General features: G+C 38.3%; 1 protein-coding gene across 2 annotated transcripts in view; it reads right to left on the bottom strand.

Annotated features, from left to right (window-relative positions):
• The window catches only part of STK32B (serine/threonine kinase 32B), a gene marked incomplete at both ends in the record, with an annotated part of 168,015 nt that overhangs the window by 21,851 nt on the left and 123,040 nt on the right, over window positions 1–23,124 (bottom strand). The window contains 4 exons of one of the 2 annotated variants that reach the window (XM_080344188.1): window positions 1,213–1,338; window positions 2,456–2,572; window positions 7,074–7,177; window positions 20,909–20,998. In XM_080344188.1, coding sequence (XP_080200314.1) covers window positions 1,213–1,338; window positions 2,456–2,572; window positions 7,074–7,177; window positions 20,909–20,998 — 437 coding nt within the window. The remainder of the gene's footprint in view (window positions 1–1,212; window positions 1,339–2,455; window positions 2,573–7,073; window positions 7,178–20,908; window positions 20,999–23,124) is intronic. The other variant, XM_080344189.1, reaches the window with a different exon arrangement.

The raw sequence follows: 23,124 nt of genomic DNA, 5'->3' as shown, positions 1-23,124 counted from the left end.
CAGACTACTGTAGCTCGCTGCTCAGGCGACAGTGCTATGAGAGTGGCACACATCACATTAGTTGGGTATGTAAGAGGGAAGGAGTACTGGCCTCAGTTTGGTAGATGCTTCCAGCTTCCACCAACATTAAGATAAAATGTGAAAAGAAGGCATTTCATTCCTAGTGAATGTTGCTGTGAAGTGCCCAAGAGGTGCTGTCTTTTTCTTAACCTGTTGTGCTAGTTGCCTGCTGCTTTCCTGGTCTTTCCACAAGCTCCCTGAGGGAAGTCCAGCCTGCTCACACACAGCTTTCTTCTCCTGTGGGATGTTGCTTCCAGGAAAGGCTCTGGTTAGGTGCCAAGAAGCACAGCAAATACTGCTGTCTTGGCAACCCGTCTGGCTGCCTTTGCTCCATTAGGAAATGCCTTCCCTTTCTCCCCTTTTGCAGGGCTGGATCCTGTCTCCATCAGATTTAGCAAGAACTCTAATGTGCACATAGATGAGGACAGGGTCTTGTTATTCCCCCTTCCTCATCTTTATTCACAATTGGGTTAAAGTATATAAACAATCTTTAGTATGCTACGAATTTATTGTTTGGTGCGGTATGACTGAACAAAGTGGAGAAACATGTTAATACCAGAGTCATTGCTTTTTATGCATGGCTCTCAAATCCATTCAACTTAAAAATGATCAAAACAGAAATACCCCACAAATAACAACAAAATGGAACCACAAAAAAGAGAACACACCAGATTCCTTCACATAATCTGAATGTTTTAGTGTAGGAAATTATCACAAAGGAAATAGGTCAATCTTTTGAAAAAGTATTTTTAAAATGAGAAAGGAACAGCACACTGGGATGTTGTTAAAGAGTCTTGCAAATGTTACTCGGATGCCTAACGTTCAGAGCAGCAACAATCTTGATATTCTTTGGCTCAGAATTAACTCTGACAATCATTTGCTCTAATAGCTGAAACGCAAAGTCTGGAAAATGTTTTTCATTTGAAAGGGAACAGAAAGTGAACCAAAGTTAATTAGTTTTTGTTGTGATCTAATGAAATGGGCCAAATTTTCTCTTAGCTGTGACTGAGTAAATAAAAGCAGAATCCAAAGTAAAACTCCTGTGAAAAATAAATCACTGAAGAGCAACAAATGCAAGCATAAACAAGTAAAATGCCAGTGATAATTAAAGTCAGAATTTGCAAACACCGTTCACCTGGCATATTGACTTACGTTAGGAACAAAGCCTGGGGTCACAGCCTTCTCTAGAACAGCATCCCAGTTGACATCAGCTAGGTATGGAGAGCTTTGGATGTCTGTAAGGCTTGAAAGTCGGCACTCTGGGTCCTTAGTGAGGAGCTGTGATCAAGCACAAGACATTTTCTAAGGGATCAGGTGCCACATAAAAGAGTACAGGTATCACATGCATAAATTGTATGATACACAATTTAGAAGAAGAAAATGGCTAGGGAACCCTCTAACAACTCCTGGAAGTCCCAATCTAAAAAAATAAAAGTAATAACTCGTAGGATATGACTATAATTTAATTGCCACCAGATGGCTGTTGCAGGCATGAACTGTATTAGTTCGTCTATTGTATTAATAACAAAAGTCTGTTTACAAATGCACAAGAGTCCAAATGACATGAAACATCACAGCTCAATGCCACCCAACAATTTGTATTTTGTCTTTAATTTATTGGAAACATCCTGGCAGCAATTAAAATTAACCACCTCATTGCTCCATCTATCAAAAATAGGTTACTCATTGCTGCAAAGGATATTGATCTTCTGTTGCTCTATTCACATATTCACAAACATTTCCTGCTCAAATATCAGTACTAGGGACCTGAAATACCTAAAAGAGGTATATGATACTTGCAGTACGACCAGAAAATGAAACCAAACAAATAACTGGGATTTTAGGAAGAAGGGGAATTCTAGGGTCTATATTCAGAAAGAACTCTGTCTTATAGCTTAGTGACATTTACAGCAAAGTGGCTCGGCTTTTATTGTTGCAACTATAGCAACATGGGACAGGTAGAGATACAGAGCTTTTAATTTCTAAGCTCCCTGGCTGGAAACTGCAGCAGAAATTCAGAGGGCAGAGTGATCCTTTCTTTTCTCTCCCACACGCACAACCAGAGCTGGAGAGAATGGGACCAGGGCACCAAATGGGGATTATTGATCCCCAAAATTTTGGTATCACTAGTGAATCAGCTTTAAAATAAAGAAAAACACTAGATTTCTGTTTCTTTGAGGCCACAAAAAATCTGAGTCTAAGACTAAGGATTATCCATCTTCTCAAGAGAAAATACTACACTGCTCACGTTCAGAAAAGCCTAAGAATAAGCACTGTGTTCTTATTCTTGAAATTTTGACTATCTAATTGTGTGCTTACCTGATGCCTCTGCATTGTTGGAGTGTCTCCTGGAAGAGGAGAAAAGTGAGGACAGAAGGTGTTTGTAATTTCTTACCTTTTTAAGTAATGCTGTCATGCCCTTGCACCATGCAGATGAGTAGTGAACTCTTTCTATCTTGAACATGTTGAGTATCTCATCAATGGGGGTGGCTGAATGAATTTCATAGGGCCTCTGGGATAAAATTAAATCAATATCAAGTCAGTAAGGATAGATAAAACAGTGTAGGCAATTCATATTTTCCTGAGCTCAGTATTTCGGATGGAAAAATCAAACCCACCATAACAATTTTGAGGCTAATCCTTCTTTCTGCATGTGCTTTTCTTTGGTTATAAGTAATGTAGTTAATCACAGATGTATTTCCTCTGCAATTTTTTCTCTCATGAAAAGAAATATCAGTTCAAATGAGATGTCTGAATAATTTTATTTCTAGGGCATTCTATATGAAATGTGAATTATTTACTATTTTTTACTTCTAATACTAGAATGTTCTTGTGATGTAAACTGAGAAAATGGAAAAGTAGAGGTTGAAAGGAGCTTTGTCATCCTGATGTTACTGAGTAGTAGACAGAGAAATTAAAAAATGCTTACCAAAAATCTGTGTAAGAAGCACAGTAGACTCCACATCCCACTCCTTCTCCTTTGCCCTTTTTGAAATCTAAAATTTACTCATTTATATTCTTGTTAATTATTGTGCACATATTTTTAAAGACTTGTATTTGTGAAGCAAGCTTTGAGAATGAAACTCTGTGTTGGTGTATTTTAGACAAGAATAGAGTGAGGAGTGCTTGTGAAGTAAATTGTACCCAGCAGGTGACAGATCTGTGATATGTGGTGTGAGATCTGCAGCCAAATGCCATCATAGCAGCACTATGAAAACTGATGCAAATAATTCATTCACAATACAGATTTACCTTCTAATCCAGTATCCTCAACAGCAAAGGGCACGCACATGTTGCCTTCAGTAAGAACTGACTCATCCCTTGACTCCTGCTACTGTGTACTGGTACAAGATTATAATCTAAGAATATTTCTGAGTGTTACTATCTAATCTGATAGTAAATTACAACCACTCTTGATAAAAGTCTAGAAAATATCCTTATTGCAAGAAGATTGTTGTACTTGTTTAACTTTGAACATTTGTATGAAATCAAGTCCATTCCAAGGCACTGGGATGCTCTAAAAATAAATCCAAGAATTGCTTAAATCTTTTTGCTTTGATTCACAGTCACTTAGTCTATTGTCATTCAGTTATATGATGTCTGTATGAATTGAACAGGACCTAAATGTAAGCTCTGAATCCATAATTTTCTTGAATCAGGTTCAAAACTGTCATTTGAAATGGTCTGCTTTATGCTTTTCCCTACCTGTGGTAATGCTGCCATAAACAGCTATTAAAAATGAAAGGTTAACATTTGGTCTGTTATCACAAAGTAACCTGCTGCTGATTTAGACTTGATATAATAATGTGACCAACATGATAATAGAGACAGAATTTACACCAATCATTGGAAATTACGATTTAGCTCTAAAAACAGCAACTTTAATGAATAATGGATCTTTGAGAGAAGTGAAAAATGAGAATAAAAATAAGGAAGTTTTGCTGTTAAAGATGCTTCTGTACATATCTTTTTCCTCACTTGAAGAATCCTTAAAAAAAATCCTTTATTTTAAAGTTTATTAACATTCTACAGGTTTGGTTTTTTTGGTTGTGTTGTGTTGTGTTTTGTTTTTGTTTTTTAAATTGAGATTTGCAGAGATTTTTAATATTGTACTTAGTTATTTTGAACTGTAAATATCAAAGAAATTATAAAGCTTGGTCTTCTGAGGTCCTTCACACTAATTTCTCCCATGTTTTTTCAGCTATTCAATCCGCTTGATGGTGAGATCCCATCTGTTTTATTTTGTGAGAAAGGAAAAAAAATCTGCTTTGCTCTTATTCATGATGTTTTACCAAAATTTGTTGTAAACTGTTCATATCACAGTGAAAGTCAGAATACAGGTTTCCCACATACTACCTCATTCTTTCACCTTATCTCTGTTAACGGGGTGATATATGCAGTTATTAGAACATTTTAGCAATTGTGTGTAGCTTAGGAACAGACTGACATGTTATGGTTTGCATCATACAGTTTAATTTCATGGGCTTGGGGAAAAGATCAGTGTTTGATGCAGTGCTTCATAAATTTACTTTTTTTTGGTTGTTAGGTCCTTTATTAGCAACTGGCTGAGGAGAGAAAAGTGCCTGCAACATAGTGGGAAATGCTAGCACTACTGTGCATAACCAAAAGGTGATCCATACAGCTCTGTACTGGATGCAACCTGCTTGTGTAGCTCCAGCTCTGTTTCCAACAGCGCCTTGGCAGTAGAGAGCAAGGCATGAGAATGGCTGCAATGCCTTGAGCACCCTGAGCCTCCTCTGAGGACTCTTCCATCTGATAACAGTAGAGGCAAATAAAAACAAAATTTCAGCTAAACAAAAAGCAACTCATTTTTACTTAGCTCCTCTTGAATTCAGGCAGGCAGTGCCACAACGCTATGCACAGCTCAGAGGTGGAAAATGATGGAAATTTGTAATGCTCTTCATTTTTATTGTTCCTTCCTTCCTTGCCTCCTGCCTTCTCCATGCACTACCACGCATGACTATGCACCGTGCTCCAGCTGCAGAAAGTCACATCTCTGGCACGCTCTGCCCAGTGCAAAATTCACCTCTTTCCCCAGGGCTGCTGCAGGAGGAGCGCTGGGCTACACTAAGCACCCACCCCTCTGCTCTGGGACAGTGGGGCTCTCTTCTCACCATGGAACAAAGCTTTGTGGGAGCACAGAGGAGCAAGGGGCTGCCTGCCTGCAGGCTTAGTTTGCAGCCTTGTAGGCACAAGCTGCTGATTTGCAGCCATCTGCACAGGATTGCAGCAGCAGATGGAGCTTCAAAGCTCGTGGCTGTTGCAGACAGCTACATGCCTCGGGTTAAATATGTTTCCTCAACCCACCACTACTTCTCTTGTCATCACTTCTGCCAGTTTAGGCCTTATCTAGACTAGAAAAATTTAGGGATACAATTCAGGAAAAGGATATCACTTTTCTCAGCCCATACAAAGTCATGGGCTGCCAAACCACCCTTTGGCTTGCTCAAAAGGCAAGAGCTGCTCTTCAGGACAAAACATGCACCTGGGTTGGTTGACTGGAGCATGGACAGATGGCAATGTTTTAATCTCAAAAAAAATTTGATTCCATCTCAGCTTTGGTTTGTCTGTAGCCAGATAGACTTATTTAGAAAATAAGACTATGGATCTGGGCAAATAGATACCACTCTATACAGTTTTTCGTTTATGAAAATGACTAGATATCTTTTGTGATTTTCTTGGGGGTTCAGCTTTCCTTCATTCTGCTTCTTTCTTGGAGATACTCATTGGTAAAAGGATTGATACAAAACCAGCAGGATGTTATTTTAATTTTTTATATGTGCAGCTCATACTACCGTCTATGACTACTGTTGAGAATGTAATATGCTTATCACTGCCAGATCTTAACCATTCAGGTTTAAATTTTCCATCCTGAAAAGAATGTCAGCTTAAAAACTCAGTAATTTTTGAGAATGATGGTAGAGAAAAATTGGAAAGTTTTTTTTTTCTGTTTTTTTAAAGATTTTGTGAGCAGAGATTGAGATTTGGCATGGGAGAGATCTTTGTATCAGGAGCATGACTTTTGCCATTTCTCTGGAAATAAAAAATAGATTGGCCAAGGTTTAGGCCTTTGAAAAATGTAGCTTCTGAAATAACAATGTGCAGACACTCTGAAATGTAGTTTTCAATCTAAAAATGGGAATAATAATTGTTCTTTTTTCTAGTTTCCTATGTCTGTCATCTTACAGGAAACTGTGAGATCTTTGTGAGATGGATTGTCTCACATTATAAAGTGCCTAGCAGGACAGTGTAGTGATACTGTGTTAATGTCATAGGAAAACAAATATTCTCTCCTTAAAACCAGCATACTGGATTGCAATAAAATTCCTCTTTCCAAAAGAAGAATAAAAAATTAAAGCAAAACAAAACAGCAACAACCAGCTACTTTAGCTACATCATTATCCTGAAATAGTATCTAAATTATTGTTTTCCATAGGGAATAGCAAATATTCAAGCAACTAACTTCAATTCTTTGAACCAAAATGGAAAAGAATTTTCCATTATCTTCTGTGACGTTTGACCATGCTCAGGAAGATTTTTCATTAAGCTTATTCACATAATTGATTAGATAAGTAATAACTGCACTGGCAGATAAGCATTTTCTGAAGTTAGGCCAAGCATCTTAGGATATTACATTAAGACTCCTAAGGTATTAGCCAAAAGAATAAAAGACATAATAAGGTCTGAAATAACTCAACTTCTATTTGGAAAAAAATACCATTGTTTCAAATTCAGCATTGTGGAGAAAACATTAAACCAGTATGCCTTTCCTTAGACAAACTTAGGAAAACTTTCATGACATATTTGAGAATGGGATGAAACTTTCCCAAAAAACATTTCCATTTGGGAAAGACCCAGGACAGCATTCCTAACCTCAACCACAGCCTTGTCCACTCAAATTTTATCATGAATGGTGCACTCAGGGGCATTACGAACTTTGGCACTTTTGTCAGTCAATTAGTTAAATAACAAAAAAACTTCATTATTCTTACCCAGCCTCTCAGTAGTTCATATGCTGTAATTCCTAATGACCACCAGTCTACTGGGTATGAGTATCCTGGACCTCCATCCATAAATGCCTGGAACACTTCCGGAGCTAACAAAAAAATCAATAAAATCAACCAAAAAGCATTATACCAAGGTTAGATGATGCATCATTAATGTTTACAGCTAAAAAAATGAATAAGGATGCAATTAACTGGAATGAAATACATTTGTAAGCACAGAATTTTCAGGATGCAGTTTCAGTGCTTTGATTTGCTGGTCACAAGTGACCTTCACTGGTCAGGTTTCTTCAAAAGTCAATGACTTTATACATTAATTCTTACCTGGTCCATTTAGGTTTTCATAGATTCATAGAATCACAGAAGAGTTTGGGTTGTAAGGGACCTTCAAGATCATCTTCCAACCCCCCTGCCATGGGAAGGGACACCTTCCACTAGACCAGGTTGCTCAAAACCCAGTCCAGCCTGGCCTTCAACACTTTCAGGGGTGGGGCATCACAACTTCTCTGGATAGCCTGTTCCAGGGCCTCACCACCCTCATGGTGAACAATTTGTTCCTTATATCTTATGTAAATAAAAATAAATAATAGGAGAGGAATTCCTGAACTGAAGTGTAAGTTTAATTGATACAGGTGTTGAATATGGTAAATCTGATCCTTGTTCTACATTTGGAAAAATTAGTCAGATGGGTTTTAAAGGTATTCAATATAGGAAAATGGTAATTAAATACAAATCCTGACACTGATTGTATGCTATAAGAAACTGTCACGAATGGAAATAAACACACTGTCAATAAAGTAGTGAAGTTCATGGGGAAAGAAAAATCTTTTCAAAACAAGGATCCAGTTGGCTAATTTCAGCAAGAAAAACATACTAAATAAAGCCACTGTACTTTCTTCAGAAACCCATTTATAAATGAGAGACGATATGAGAAGTCAGTCATGCTTTTCTAATTATTTCACAGTAGAATCTCGGTACACTTTGTCAAAACAACACTTTCCCTGAGGATTTTCTAAACAACACTATCACCAACTGTAATATCATGCTAGACTGCAATTGCCGTGTGAGCCTCTTCTGGCCCCAATACCGAGTCTAATGCACCACATTACCACCTGATTACCGTTGCACCGCTTGCTAATGGGCATGCTGCAATGAATAATGTAATCTGGTCACACTTACTACTGACTCACAGTTTGGGATTTGACTATGTGTGGCATTTAGAGAAGAACCTTTAATTAAAGGAAAGGCATTCCTTTCAGAGGAGTTTTTCCAGTCCTTGCATTATGGATGACAACCTAACAGTTCACAACTTCAGACCTGACTTCAGAAAGTTCTGAAGGGCCAAACCTAATAGAGGATTTTTTTATTCCGTGACTTAGATATGGCAAAACCCTAATCTGTAGAATAAAAAGCAATAAATTAAAGTGGTCCTATACTCTTTACCCAGCAGGACCGTATCTAAATAACTTGGTAGGAGAACCGCAGGCAGCTAAAGAAACATTTTTGCCAGAATATGTGAGTTTGGAGAGTAGCTGACCAGTGGATGTCTGGCATAGATAAACTTGTGCTGTAATTCAGTATGGCACGAATCAACAATGGCATAAAATTCATCACACTGAGTTAGCTCTGTCTCACCTCCAGATAATATGGCTTCACTTGGAATGCTATATCTTCATATGTACTTCAGATCTTTTTTGGATGGGATCTGTGTAGGCACAACTTACAGGTCTGTTGTCTATCATATAGATAGATGCTAAAAGGGTAGGCATGTTTTTTTGTGTTACTTTAGTGGATCGATGCACTCAAACTGCACACCAGGCACTGAAGTCATGTTTGGAATATCGCCATAAGCACCTTGTAGTGAAGGTTTGCTTTATTTAACCACATTTGTTATGGGTTTTGCCCACCGTACCTGGATGATGTAGAGTATCTCGTTACAGAAAATAGCCTGTGTCGACTTTTTAATGAGCTATATAAGTATAATATTGGTTTCACTCTTTCTTTTATAGCTTTAACATGGTAATGATGCAGTGGACCACTGTCTGATTTCTGTGAGGTAGAGATGAAAATACATTATTGATATAACCTACAACATTACCAGAATGGTGTAGCTGTTTTGTTAATTCAGTGACTGAGTTATCCACTTTCATTTTATTTGCTTGTTCTAAAAGCTTGAAGGTCAACTCATCCCACCATAATAAGCAGATCAGCAGAAAATGTTTTCTTTTGCCCACTGGCCCTGGTTTTTGAAGCTCTGTTTTCTCACCTTAAGCTAAAGGCATCCTTAGATCGGAAAACAGAGAGTTAGCCTCCTGATTTTTAATGCAGATAGCCCCTTTCCTCCTGCTTTAGCAGGATGATTTGCAGTCCAGCTGACCTGCATCTCTGCCTTCACCCAGCTCCAGTGAAGCAGCTGAAAGCACCCGCTTTGCAAGATGAGGAGGGACTGACAGAAGCTGCAATATGGTTTACAGTATCCTACGTACAAGTTTTTTTCTCAGAGAGAAATCTCAAACCTGCTGAAGCCAAAAGACCTTCCCACAGTTTGGCAAGGCTATTAAATACCAATCTCACACTAAGCTTATACTCAATGTGTCTAAAAGCCTTCTTGAACTGAGACATTAGGTGCAAACTAAAGCCTCCAGCCTGTTCAGCAGACTTCTGGAGTTTGCCCACTCATTCAGAAACATAGCATCGTTTTATAGAAAGACAGCAGATCTTCCAAGTGATAGGGTTAGCCAAGCTCTGAAGAACTAGAGCTGTGAAATACAGAACATAACGTTGTCTTTTGCTGTAAGAAATAATTATATCAGGAGAATGATGTGAATGCAACCTGCCTAGGATAAAAGCAAATAAAAAATCTGAAAGTTAAAATTCTACACTGATTTTCTTTAGGGTTGTTATTGACATAGACTATCTGTAATCTTTTAAAATTTGAATTTGATCTCAGGTTCAGCTTGGACAGCCGTCCTGCAGACTCCTGTGAGTAGGATTTTTCAAAAGATAATAGGATTTGAGCTTGCCACCTTGGAGTAAGGTCAGCAGGTCTGCTGCATGCACCCGTTCTGCAAACACTCTCCTTTATCATACAAGCTTTAGGATGAGATGAATACTTACATTTTTTACCCCCATGCATCTACCTAAATGCAAGCATTTTGCCTAGAAAAGTTGATTCACATGAACAAAAGTGAGAAAGTGCATGTAAGAACAGGACTTGCAGATTTTTTTTCCTCTAGAGAATTCTACTGAACAAAGGCTTTTCAGGAAAATATACAGAGTCTGACCCTGCAGATTCTTTTTGTTGAGGGCTGTAGGTACTATCACATAGAGTCAGAGTGAAGACAGTAGAATTTTGCATGGTGGAAGCACAGCTTTTAAATCAGGGGTGTCACACTCATTTTCACCAGGGGCCACATCAGCATCACAGTTACCTTCAAAGGGCTCAATGTAATTTTAGGACTGTTTAAATGCAGGGGTAGTTTTTTTTTCTACATGTGTATTTTTATCTTAATAACATACTTTCATATTTTCACTGTTTATCTACTCTGCTTTCTTGAAAAATTACATAAAATGAACCCACCTTTGCACTGAATTAAGTGTGCTTCAGTGCATTCCTTGGTTGTCCCTATTATGTATTTCCAGTTAATGGGGTTTTTCCAACTACTAAATGAAAATAAATCCTCTTCAGAGCTGTGTCCTTTGATACTTTTGCACTTTATCTGTCTAGCAATACCATATCATTACAGACTGTTTCTATATCAAGAGAAAGATTCCAAGGAAGTAAATAAACGGTTGTTTTGCTTTAAAGTAAAACCATATAGAAGAACAGCTAGAAAAAGTTGAACATGAAAGCAAATCTGGAGGGTCATCCATCTCAGATGCAGTGGCTTCCTGGAATATCCATACTCCCATTCAGTGGGTTTAGCCACACTTGGAGCTCCAAGTAATTTTGTGAAATAGAGAGTAATTTTTGACAAATTGATTCATATGTATAGCTGCCCACTGCAATTGTCACAGTAGTCAGATGATGAACATTGTAAATGATGTAGAGGATGCATCTCATATCATATGCATATTTTCCTATATATCTGCTAAAAAATGAAGTTCAAAACTTACTTATCTGGTTGGTAATTCTGAACTCTATATGTGCAATATTATCAGTATCTAACAATATGATTTATGAGCTTAAAATAAAAGAGAATATCAATGTAAGTGCAAATAACAAAGAACTCAATTTTCACTGGTTTTTGCTGTTGTAAAAGGACATTTTTTACATATGATAAAATGCTTCTAAGTAGGATTCCTGAGAATCTGCTGAGTATTCATAGGTATTGCTTAACTCTAGTTACACTATAAGTGCTCCAGGTCTCTGAAATTCAGGCCATTTTAATTTGGTGCCCAATGGTGAGTTTGAAATGGCTGTCCATGATAAAATAGTCAATTTGAGGCCTATCACTTGGAATGGTTGGCACAAAGAATAGTATTATTATATTTGATGAAGCATACTGGTTTAATCATAAAGATAATTCATCAGACTAAATCATAAAATACAGAGCTTGGAGTGGCTCTGATATGAATCCCCAATAACACAATGTGGCATTTCTTTTTTGATGAACTGATTTAGGTTTCACTTCCTTAGCAAGAAGCTAATCAAAGAGTGCCTGATGTACTTGCCTACCACTACCTGGGAGACTGCTGAGTGTTGATTAAGCAGCTTACAGAGCTATTCCTTGCTTTGAAGCATTACTGACTTCCATAGGCTTCTTTGAAACTTTGCAAAATTGGTGAGAGGGAAAGTGCAGTGAGATCAATGCATTAGACCCATCTTCAAGTGGCCTTTACTGCATACTAATAAATCAGTATATTTAAGAAATAACTTGCGAATGAGTCTTGCAAGATCAATTAGCTGTAAGGAACTGATTGTCCATGTGTAGCTAAATGTTGCCAATGAGAGAAAATGCCCTATACCAGTGTTATTAATATTATAAACTGTGAATAAAATAAAAAATAAAACCATAGTGGCTTAGCCTCAATTTTTTTTTTATTACCAAGTTCACATGGCCATGTCCAAAACATATCTCAAGAATGAAAACCCCAACATTAATCATCCATTTGGCTAGCTAGAGCTCTCTGTAGTCTATCTCGATCTCAGCAGAGACCCTGCACATCAGTAAGGGGAATCAGAGGTTTGTGGTGTACATCAGGGGTTGCAAAGAGACATGCTCTGCTCATTGTGTAGCAAAATACACCTCAGTGGTATACTTATTATTGTAATACCTGAGATTTCATAGATAGGAAAATAGATTTCAGTGTCATTAACTGAAGTTCAGCATGATCATTCTCCTTTCTCATATTAGTCCCTGATCTTGCAAAAAAAAAAAACCAAGCAAAAAGAAAACACACACACACACACACATATATATAATATATATATATAAATGGATATACACACACATATATGATGCACACAGTACAAACAATATTTTGGTTCACTACACAGGATAAACTGTTAAAAGTTGGTCCTTTCCAAATTTTAAATGTGTGAATCACCTGATGTATATAACACATTCATAGTTTTGCCTTGCTGAAATAGGCTTAATGGATGACAGACTGAGCTGAATAAAAAATGAACTTGATTTTCGAAATAATATTCCAAGAACCTTGGACTGAAAAGGTTCAGTGAAATATTAACTACTTTCTCAGCACTGTAATGAAAAAATAATAATTTTCACTTTTCTCTGAAAAGTAAATTCAGAGGTCAGTAATTCTTTTAGGTCATGTTTTAAATAGAAAACAGAAATCAAACTACAGTGATGACAAGTGATTTTCTATGTAGAGGAGAAGCTGTTTTAAGAGCAAAATGAAAGAAAACAACTTCTCTCTCCCTGAATATAAATGTAGAATTGGTAAACTATCAATTTACCTCCTAGTGTTTACTTTCTCATGTGCTAAAAGGATCTAAATTATAATGGACAGCTTTCTGACTCAGAGCTTTAGATTAGTCAGCTGCCAACAGATATTGTATAAGGCAAAGTGCTGCTTAAAGCCTGACCATGCTGGGCACGCAATTTTCTACTATGAGGTCTAGACTCGTTACAGCAATGTAACTGATTCTGTACCATTATTCACATAATACACCTCAATAGTTTTAATACTCATATTTAATGCTATTATTCAATCAAAGTAAATATTTTAGATACCGTTACCTGAACACATACACTGCATTTAGAATGCCTTATTAGTTTGCCATGTGGCTTTACAACCTTTCCTGCCCTTATACAGAGTGCTGTCCTCATAAAACCCTCTGCATTACTCAAACACTGAACAGAAACCACTTCTTGCCCTTGTGTTTGCACAGAAAAGCCCTTACTGGTTGAACATCCAGATCAACCTCAGAGAAATAGATCCAAGTTGCTAACCCCATTGAAAGAAAGCCCAGCAGCAGTGGACGTGACATGGTCTCCTACTACTGAATTTGAAATTATAGAGAAGTACCTTCCTTACTCCATCCAAAAGTTCACAGTGGCTGCAGTGCCACTTTTTCTAGTATCTTGTTGAAGGGATTGTGTCCAAAAATATCCATTTGCTACTTGGAAGATCAACTCAGTGTATAGACAGCAGCAGTTCTGCCCCACTGCTGAAATGAACTGGTCTGTGTAACTGGGGATTCACAGGACAGACTGTGCACCTCAAACATCCAAAGGACTATAGAGTTCACCTGCCTCACATACTTCTAACAACATTAGCAGACATCTGGAGCACCTTTCTTATGAGGAAAGACTGAGAGAGCTGAGTCTGTTCAGCTTAGAGAAGGCTGAGAGGGGTTCTTATTTATTCTTATTAATATCTCAAGGGTAATGTCAAGAGGATGGGACCAGACTCTTCTCCATGGTGCTCAACGAGAGGATGAGGGGCAACAGGCACAGGCTGAAGCACAGGAGTTTCCATTTGAATATGCAGAGAAACCTTTTTACTTTGAAGGTGCCTGAGCCCTGGAACAGCCTTCCCAGAGGTGTTGTGGAGTCTCCTTCTCTGGAGACATTCAAAACCCGCCTGGACACATTCCCATGCAATCTATTCTGGGTGTACCTGCTTCAGCAGGTGGGTTGGACTAGATGATTTCCAGAGCTCCCTTCCAACTCCAATCATTCTGTGATTCTCTGTGATCCTGTGAAATGTATTTTCATCAGTTTATGCACACAAAAACCTGAGGGTGTAGTGTGGCCTGAGCAAAGGACAAGAGTTATTTTGCGGGGCAGAAACACCCCATTGGGCTGCTGGAAGTCTGCACTCGTTGCCCTGTGTGCCACCTCTGCGGGAGGTTTCTGTCTCCTCAGATCTGCCTGCAGAGCTCCACATCGTATCAGGCTTTTCAGGCAGGGTAATAATAATAATAAAAAAAGAAGCCCAACCCAAAACTACCACTTGAACTCGGTGTGGGGTTTTTTGACTGAAATAGTAAAAGAAATTATTATATTGGCAGTTTTGCTGGAAGATCTCAAAGAATGTAGGAGGTTGAAGAGCGGAGAGGTGGAAAACTGGAGATAGTAACTTCTTTCCCGATCTCCTGAGGGTTTTCAGCTGCTTGGATGCCTACTTGTTAAAGTCAGAGCAGAGCCAAAACTTGAATACACTCTTGCATCTCAGTGCTTAATCCCCTTATCCATAGTGCTCCCAGTGCAAGCTGAAAACTCCATCAGTACAGCAAGTATTTATGTCAGCACCCCAAAGCCTCACTCATACGCTCTTGGTTCTTGCTCATCAGAACAAACAGAAGCCTTCCAGCTGATGCCACCATCGTGATATTTCCCTGGGATCAAAAGGGCAGGTAGAGATATCCAGTGAAACATGTAGATAGGCAGTCAAACCCTTGGTAGGAAAAGGTTGGGATTTTGAAAAACCTAAACAGTGCCTTAACTGCACTCAAAAAGCAATGAGCTGCAAAACACTAATTGATTTCAGAGCACTGTTTAGTATGAGTGCAAGGAAGACCGAGTTCAAACACCTTTGAAAACCCAATTCCAAATTTGTCCCTGCTATACTGTACCTAACTCAGGAACAAATTTAGGCCTACAGGATATTTTTACTTTACCTGTAAGGCTGATATTAGGATATCTGCTAGCTTTCCTCTAACTCCAATAGTACTCTCCCACAGTATTAACAATAAATATGGATGATTCATACATTTTACAAGTTCAGTGTGCCTCTGTATATCCACACTTGTCTGGTAATCTCAGGCGTACAGCCATGATTCACTGTGACAACAAGCTATGAAGGAAGCTGTGAAAATCTGAGATAACAAGTCTGTAGGATAGGAAGGGGGAGCTGAAAATTTTCATGTAGTTTACTCTGATTTTTTTGGCTTTGGATTTTTGTCAGGTGTATTTATATCATAAAACATATTTTATTGGTTTGATTTGAAGTAAAGTCAAGTGCATTATTTGGATAACTTTAGCCTCTGTTGAAAAAAAAAAAAAACCACAAAGCCTCTACCTAAACCTGTTAAAAATCCTACTGTCAGAAGAAGAAAACAAACCCAAACAAACCCTAAAACCCCGACATTTGTAACCTGTGAATGGAAAGTTTTTACAACACTCACAAATAATATACAGATGCATGAAAGTTCCATCATTCAAAAAGGAGACATTTCAGTGAGTAAAAAGCATGTACTATAGGATTTAAATACATCTAAATTATGCAAGAGTTAAGAATTTAAAAAGGCAATATCTTTAATGTTTTCTAGACATATTTTAGTGTTTAACATTTTGTTTTGCAGCTGACCAGCCTATTGCAGGGAAAAGAGCCTTTACTGCAAATGGGTGCCCAGCTCAGAGCACATTCTCCGAGACACAAGAATATTTCTTGCAGCCTGCATGAGGGACCAATATAAGAAATATTTTTGTTTTGCCCCAACTCATAAACATGGAGCAGTGCTGAAAATGGCAAACACACAGGTGCTTCCAGCCAGGCAAATGCAGACTTTCCTTAAACAAACATGCTTGTGTTCATTTGTTGGCAGCAGGCATGCCTGCCAAAAGTCAGCTAGGTCTGAAAGGACACTTTGCATTGCTTGCCAGCCTAGGATGGCAGCCTGAAAGCCTATGGCCTTTCAAAAGGGTGTTCATACAATAAAACCTTTGACAATACCCTCAATCACAGGAGCTGTAGATGGTTTCAGTGGTGAATTTGTAATGATAAAATCAGGCATGGGTGACACACACAAGTTTCTTAAACCAGCTTAAGGCACACATTGTATTTCACAGCTGCAGCCATCTGAGCAGCATGAGATGGAAATTCTGAAGACCCTTGAACACTAAGAAGCTGATTTCACTTCATCATTTCAGGTCAATGGCTTTGAGAAGTAAAACTGCAGAAGCAGCTGGAAGTAGCTTGTTCTGCCAGGCTGTTGGTCTCATTCCTTTCAGATTCACCATTGTCCATGCTTTGTTGCCCATGTGTGACAGGTATTTTACTTGTCTGAATGAATCAACCGGTAAGGGCGAATATAGAAAAATAAATATGGTTTCTGGAGAAATGTTGAGGTTCTAATACATTTCATTCAGTGTAGCCATTTAAGAATTACGAAAATAGGCAGGGAAAATTTCAGGCTGAGGAAGATTGAGAGGCAAAAAAAGCTAATATAAAGTGGGATTAAGCAAAGGCTGCAGGAGCTGACTCATGTCATGCTTAGCATTACAAGATAGGTATCTCAATCAGAACAGCTAGTGCATTTTTACAACATAATATCAATTTGTTCTGTTTTTTCCTGGATATCAGTTTGATGCAGTCCTGCTGCATGTGAGCAAATTGCTCCCTAGCAATTTCTCACCCTATTTCAATCAGATTTCAAATAGAGATTGAGTCTTTAGAGATAACATTGCTTCTGTATATTTCCATAATTTGGCCAAAGGAAGAACTGAGAAATCCTCTAAGTGCCTCCTACCAAGGGAAAGGCTGAAGAGTGTCCTCATATCTGATTAAACATTACAGGATCCACATGGGAGTGAGCTTTTATAAATATCCCAGAGGTGGAAACAGCTTTCATTACATCTCATACCTTCATCATCATGAAAACGAGCGTTGCACAAGGCATGCCCTATAGGAAAAAAATTTCCTTGGTTCTGGTGCTCAGCAAGGGACTTGCTTGGAGGTGATTCTGTCTTGTTACATCAAGATTAAAATGTGGCCTAAATTTCTGGTAATGAAAGCTTACTACCAAACACAGAGCCAAACTCCTCAAGTCTTTTTTGCTGTTTTGGTCATTGTCTAAATGTCTTAGGTGAAGCCACATAGAAAGTCTATGATACAGCCTTAAAGCCAGACTTCAAGAACTACCAGGAATTAACCCCAAATTTTCTTAACATGAGCACTGCAACTGAAAGTCTGTGTAACATTTCTCTGAAGATATGATCCTTCACAAAATTAAAGCTGTAAACTAAAAGAGGTAAGGAAGAGAAATGAATACACTTAGAGGAACAAGTACCAACAATGAATGTATGGCCATATCTGTCAAACTTAATATTTGAGGTTTGCTGAATATTTGATGCCCAGACTGTGCCACAGTTTTGACCTGAAACAGAAGATTTTTATAGCTCTAAAAGCTTTTCTGTCTTCTTACAGCTCCAAATAAATGCAGGGATGAGTTTTCCGACTCCGAGTAGAGAAGACTGAATACATGGCTTTCACAGTGGTTTTTCTTTTCCAAGAGGTGAGGAAAGCATGCTGGAAAGTGAGCTGGGGGATGGTGCCATAGTCTCTTCATAGAGGAAAAAGAGGAGTTTTCTTGTCTTGTTCCTTCTTGTTGTGAGATTGTTGGTTATGGGGGAGACATGATGTGTGGGGAGAAGGGTTCAGAGGCAGAACAGCTCTGCAAGGTAAACCAGGACAATAGTTTTCTGATGTGCAAATTAAAATCTCCTCTGTTTCCTTCACTCCATGTCTATAGTTTACCTCCTTCCCTGGGTCAGCCTGGGCTTCCACAGGAACCCTCCAGGATCTGGTTTAGCTCCCTGGGAAGGCAAGGAGGCTCAGCTGTCTATGGTACTCCAGACTTAGGTCAGAGAAACTATTTGCCATGATGTTAAGCTGAAGAGCAATTACAAAACAATGCAGTTATAAGGATGCATCTGTCCCATGAATTAGTTATTTTCCTACAGGGTACAAGGACTCCAGAAATTCCTAGCAACTAGAAAACACCGCGAAAAGGGACACAAGCAGAGTTTAGGCAGGATGGACTGGACTTAAGCGTCTCTGCATTAAATAGGCAGGTTTTCTAAGATATATCTCAGCATTTCCCTCTTTGTACTATCTGCTGGCAAACATCACTTACACAAAGAACAAGTTACTCCTCCTCCTTAGGGTGGGGGTGAAGGGTAGGAAATTCAAAAGGACAGAACCACTTTCCAGAATTTTATCCTTCAAATACAAAATCATGGTACTTAGCACTTGCTACAGATTTTTGTGCTTTCTGTTGTTAAAAGCTAGAGTTTTTTTCTTGTGAGAAAAGCCTGCCAACAGAGACCTGACAAACCAAGAATGTGGTGGTCCGCTGATGTGTATAGATGGGCTGAAATATGCTCCAAAGGACGCTAAGTTTCCTGTTAAATCTCAGAAAAATATTTGAAGAATATTCACATTTTTGTACAGTTGTTTTAACTAATCTGCTTCTGATCATTAGTTGTCAGATGATCTCTTCATTACATACATTCAGACTATGACAGATGGTAAAATGCTAACTAACCCCTAAGCAAGTACTTAGCTTTTTTCTGCTTTCGTAATAATTATCCTTTCTAATGTAAAACTGTGAAACTGCTTCAAGATTAAAAATGTAAGGCCATCAAAACAGTTAAAACTACCTAATTAAATCTCAGAAAAGACTCTATTGTTATGTCTACTGTCATCATCACAATTAAATATGGAAAATGTCTGTTCTGAACTTGTTTCAGATTCTGCAAAATGGCTGCTCTTCAAGGATGGTTTTGAACAACTCATGTAATAAGAATTTGCACATCTAATGACAATGGCTTCTAGAAGATTCTTGGCAGCTTTTTAAGCAAAATGTGTGAGCTCTGAAAAAGAAGCTTTTCACAGGAATTCAAAACCACCATATCAAAAATGCTGGAATCTTTTAACATTTCAGTTATTAGGTCTGTAAGGGTGCTTCTGTGAATGTAATTATTTCACATGTCAGTTGTACAGCTACTTGTCTATATGTGTTGGGGGAAGTCAAATTGTTGTAGACAAAAAATGCCTTTTCCCTGATTTTTTTTGTTTTGTTTTATTTTCATAAATAAATCAACTACATATTGGCAAAAATGCTCAAGCAAGTTCTTTTTTAAATGAAAACTGCTGTTGTAAGTAAGGTTGCAGCATCCCTTTCCTTCTCTTCATTACAATAGATAGGGAACCTGTGGTGCAATATCCAACACTGAGGGGAAGCTCAGTACCCAGACTTACTTACCTCCTTATGCTGTGTATCCCACGCCTATGCAGTGTTGGTCATATCACCTTACTAGAGACAGTGAACTAGACACTCAGTTAAAGTTGACCAATGTGAAATGCTGAGAAAATTTTAATCTAAAACCTCATTCCTCTGTGTAACTTAAATGCTTGAGGCAGGACCACATAAAATGTTTCTTGGTCTGAGTACATTTCTAAGGGTAAACTAATCAGCTTCATATCACAACATATCTGAAAATACAACTCTGCTCCAGTGCCTGGTACTGCTCTGACAGTCTCTCAGTTGGTATGGAGGCACCCTGAAGACACCTGCCTGCTGCTTGTGCAGGTTGATAGGCTGATCTTTGTGCCACGAAAAACATAGGTAATAATTCCTATTTCTTGGGAAAATGCTTTTAATTCTATGCTAATATACAGAAATGTAGTAAAACATTGGCCTTTGGTTCACCCAATGATACTTTCAAAATGTGATTGTTTACAAATATTTTACCACTGCATGGATGTTCATTGTGCTCTGAGCATTTCTGCTGGAGAAAGTCTCTTGGAGACACAAATATCTGTTAGTATAGTTTCCAGAAGCCAAGTATGTTTAGTCTTAAGCTAGTCATCTCCTCAGACAATGACAATTCCATATACAGAGAGAATTAAGACAGTAGCTGTGTAGGAAGCCACAAATAGGACAAATCACACCTATTCTTAGTCATGGAAGTTTGCCTAACTTTAGTGGGACAAATGACCTTCAGGGGTTGCCTTCTGTCCTTCAACTTTAAGTGAAGTTTGAATTATTAATTTAGCCAAGATGCTTAGCTTTTAGACAAATGAGAAGAGGTGAACTGAATTTTATTCACCCAGCCTTCAGTCTATCTATGCATTTAAATTACATGATTAAAACACACAAAGTGCCCCTAAGAGCCATAGACAAACCATGTAAGGGATTAGTTACATAGGACTCTAACAGACACATTTTTGAGGAAGTCAGCATAACAAAGCAATTAAGGATGTGGCTGGACACTTTAAAACTGACATTGCATGTTCTGTGCTAGATCATAGACACGGTGCTGCAAATATGATGGTATATTCCTGTCTCCAGATGTGGGGGTTCGCAGCAAGTAACACAGTTGAAACTCTCCTGAATTTGTTACACAAAACCAAACAGAACCCGACTAGAAACAATGTGGAGACCAAGCTCCTGCCAAGTCCTCCCATCTTCAATGTTTTCCATTGCTAACACATATATACTTTCAAGAAAAATAAGTTGATCACCTTTATTGTATTCTTTAACAACTTATAATCATTTAAATATACCATTAGTCAACTCTAATGTGTGAGTTTTCTTACATTTATAAATGGTCTTGAAAACTTACCCATATAGGGTTTTGTGCCAGCCATAGAAGAAGCTTTTTCTGAGCCTTTCACTATGGTTGCTATGTTAAAGTCAGTGATATGAACATGTCCTGCAATTACACAAAGTAAAAACAGAAGTTAAAATAGCACATCATAAAAATACTCTTTCCTTTGTTTAATATTTAAGTGATAATGGAAAGAAAATTAAACTGGAACTATTAATAACAATCAATGGAAACCTACTATTAAATGTCCCATAACTAGAAAAATCATATTGGCAGCAAAATGATGGAATACTTTTCCTGTATGGTTGCATCTGCTATCTGCCTGCAGTACTGAACCTTTTTTGCTAGACACCCCTGAACGTCCTCCTGCTGTGAATGATAGGGACAGTAACTGGATAATAACAGGGGCAATGGTGAATTTTGTGAAGCTGTGTGAAATCTACCTCTCCTTATCTCCAACTAGAGCCACACCTCGCACTCTCAGGTACCATGACACCTGCTTGCTATCACATCCCCTTTAGGTTACCATCAGCCTGGCTTTTTCTGGGTCTCCTCAGGGCAAAAAGGGAGCAGAGAAGAAAAAGGGTATTTTTTTCGTACAAAAACTATAAAATTAATTCTATGTTAGCAGAAGAGTGTGTATGTAACAGCAGGAAGTTCCTCCAAACAATCACTCAATTGACAGCAGGTTGCAAGATGAAAGTGACACAAGTCAGCTAGTGGATTTACTGCCTGGCCAGTCAGACAGCTGATTTTAACTGAACTAATGAGGCTGGATGGCCCAAACCTGCTGTCACTACTTTTTTCTGGGGTAGTTTACAACAAGCATAGGCTAAATTGCTCTACCACAGCATAGCAATAGTTGTTAATCCTGGCTTGCTGTATGCAGGTAAACTGAATGCAAATCCAGCCTGAAAATCTGCAGACTTTTAATTCAATAAGTCTACTGTTAGATTTTGCATGTCTGCTTAAGGACTAGTTTTATATGATGGAGTGATGCAGGTATTATGCTCTCTGTGATTACATCTGGCAATGCCAATGTGGAGGACAGAGTACAGGAAAAAGGAAAAAGTACTCCTTTCCCTGGCTTAGCCCTGCACTCAGATCAGGATTCATATACCATATGTTGAACTAGAGTCTTGAATGACAGGTTCCTGTGATTTTTGCTTGTTTGTTTGTTTTTAATCAAGATCTCAACCTCATTCAGTCTGCAGAAGGGAGCAGGCTTTGGGCATGATGCAGTTATTAAGCGAGGGAGGTTGTTATCATGTTTGCTGCCAAAGATGAAAAGAATGTAACAAATGACTGATGCTGAAAGTTGCTGTAGTGCCTGAAGGAGAAACAGCACTCTCAATTTCAGTCTAACCTAGATCCTGTTCGAAGTCCCCAGGAAACGTATCTGTCAACCTCTAACAAGTCTGCAGCCATGCATGTGTGAACTGAAATTCTGAGTGTCCCCAGATTTATCCGGATGTGAGTTGTTTTCGAAGGGCAAAAGGAAGAAGGCACATCCCACTGCCAAACTTAAAGCTCTTTCTCCTAATTCAAGACACATTAGAAGTTTTCAATGAAATGGTTTGCCTGCTTGGTGTAGTTTTCTCAAAAAAACAAACAAACCCAAAACAAACCACAAACCACAACCTTGCTTACATTTTAGACATTTTACTGCTAAGACACTCAGACCAGGAAGGTATCTGCATGTGGCAAACAAAAACTGTGATCAAATGAAAGCAATCACTTTATAAGGGTGGAAGGTGTTAGGCTGCTACAACAAGCATTAGTGTTCACAGCCCAGCCCGCCATCCGATTTCAAGGTGATATTGCTCCTTCTTGGTGGCCGGACCATAGCATGTTTGCAGTTCATCTTTACAATAACAAACCAAAATGGCAGAAGGCTTCTTTAAAATGAAAATTGAATCACATACAGACACCTCATAGCAGTAGTTTTAAGCAATTCCATATATTCTGTAGATTGAAAAGCTGCAAGCATCTTGGCAGAGTAATACTTTTTCTTTTTTTTTGACAAATAAAGTTCTGTCATTTAAATGACAGCATTGTAAGTGATGCTCTCTATTAGAGTACCAGCATGATAGCCTGTTGCAAAACACCTATCGTATATTATCGTTCAGACTGATCCAAATAGTTGATTTCCAATGAAAATTGCCTCTCCTGCAGTGCATTGTTTTCTCCGCCTTTTATTAGATTTCATTTAACAAAACAAAAATAGCATA

This window comes from Nesoenas mayeri (genome assembly GCF_963082525.1).
Source record: "Nesoenas mayeri genome assembly, chromosome: 4".
Lineage (NCBI taxonomy): Eukaryota > Metazoa > Chordata > Aves > Columbiformes > Columbidae > Nesoenas > Nesoenas mayeri.
Note: the sequence above shows the minus strand (reverse complement) of the source record. Positions and strands in the feature narration are given on the sequence as shown.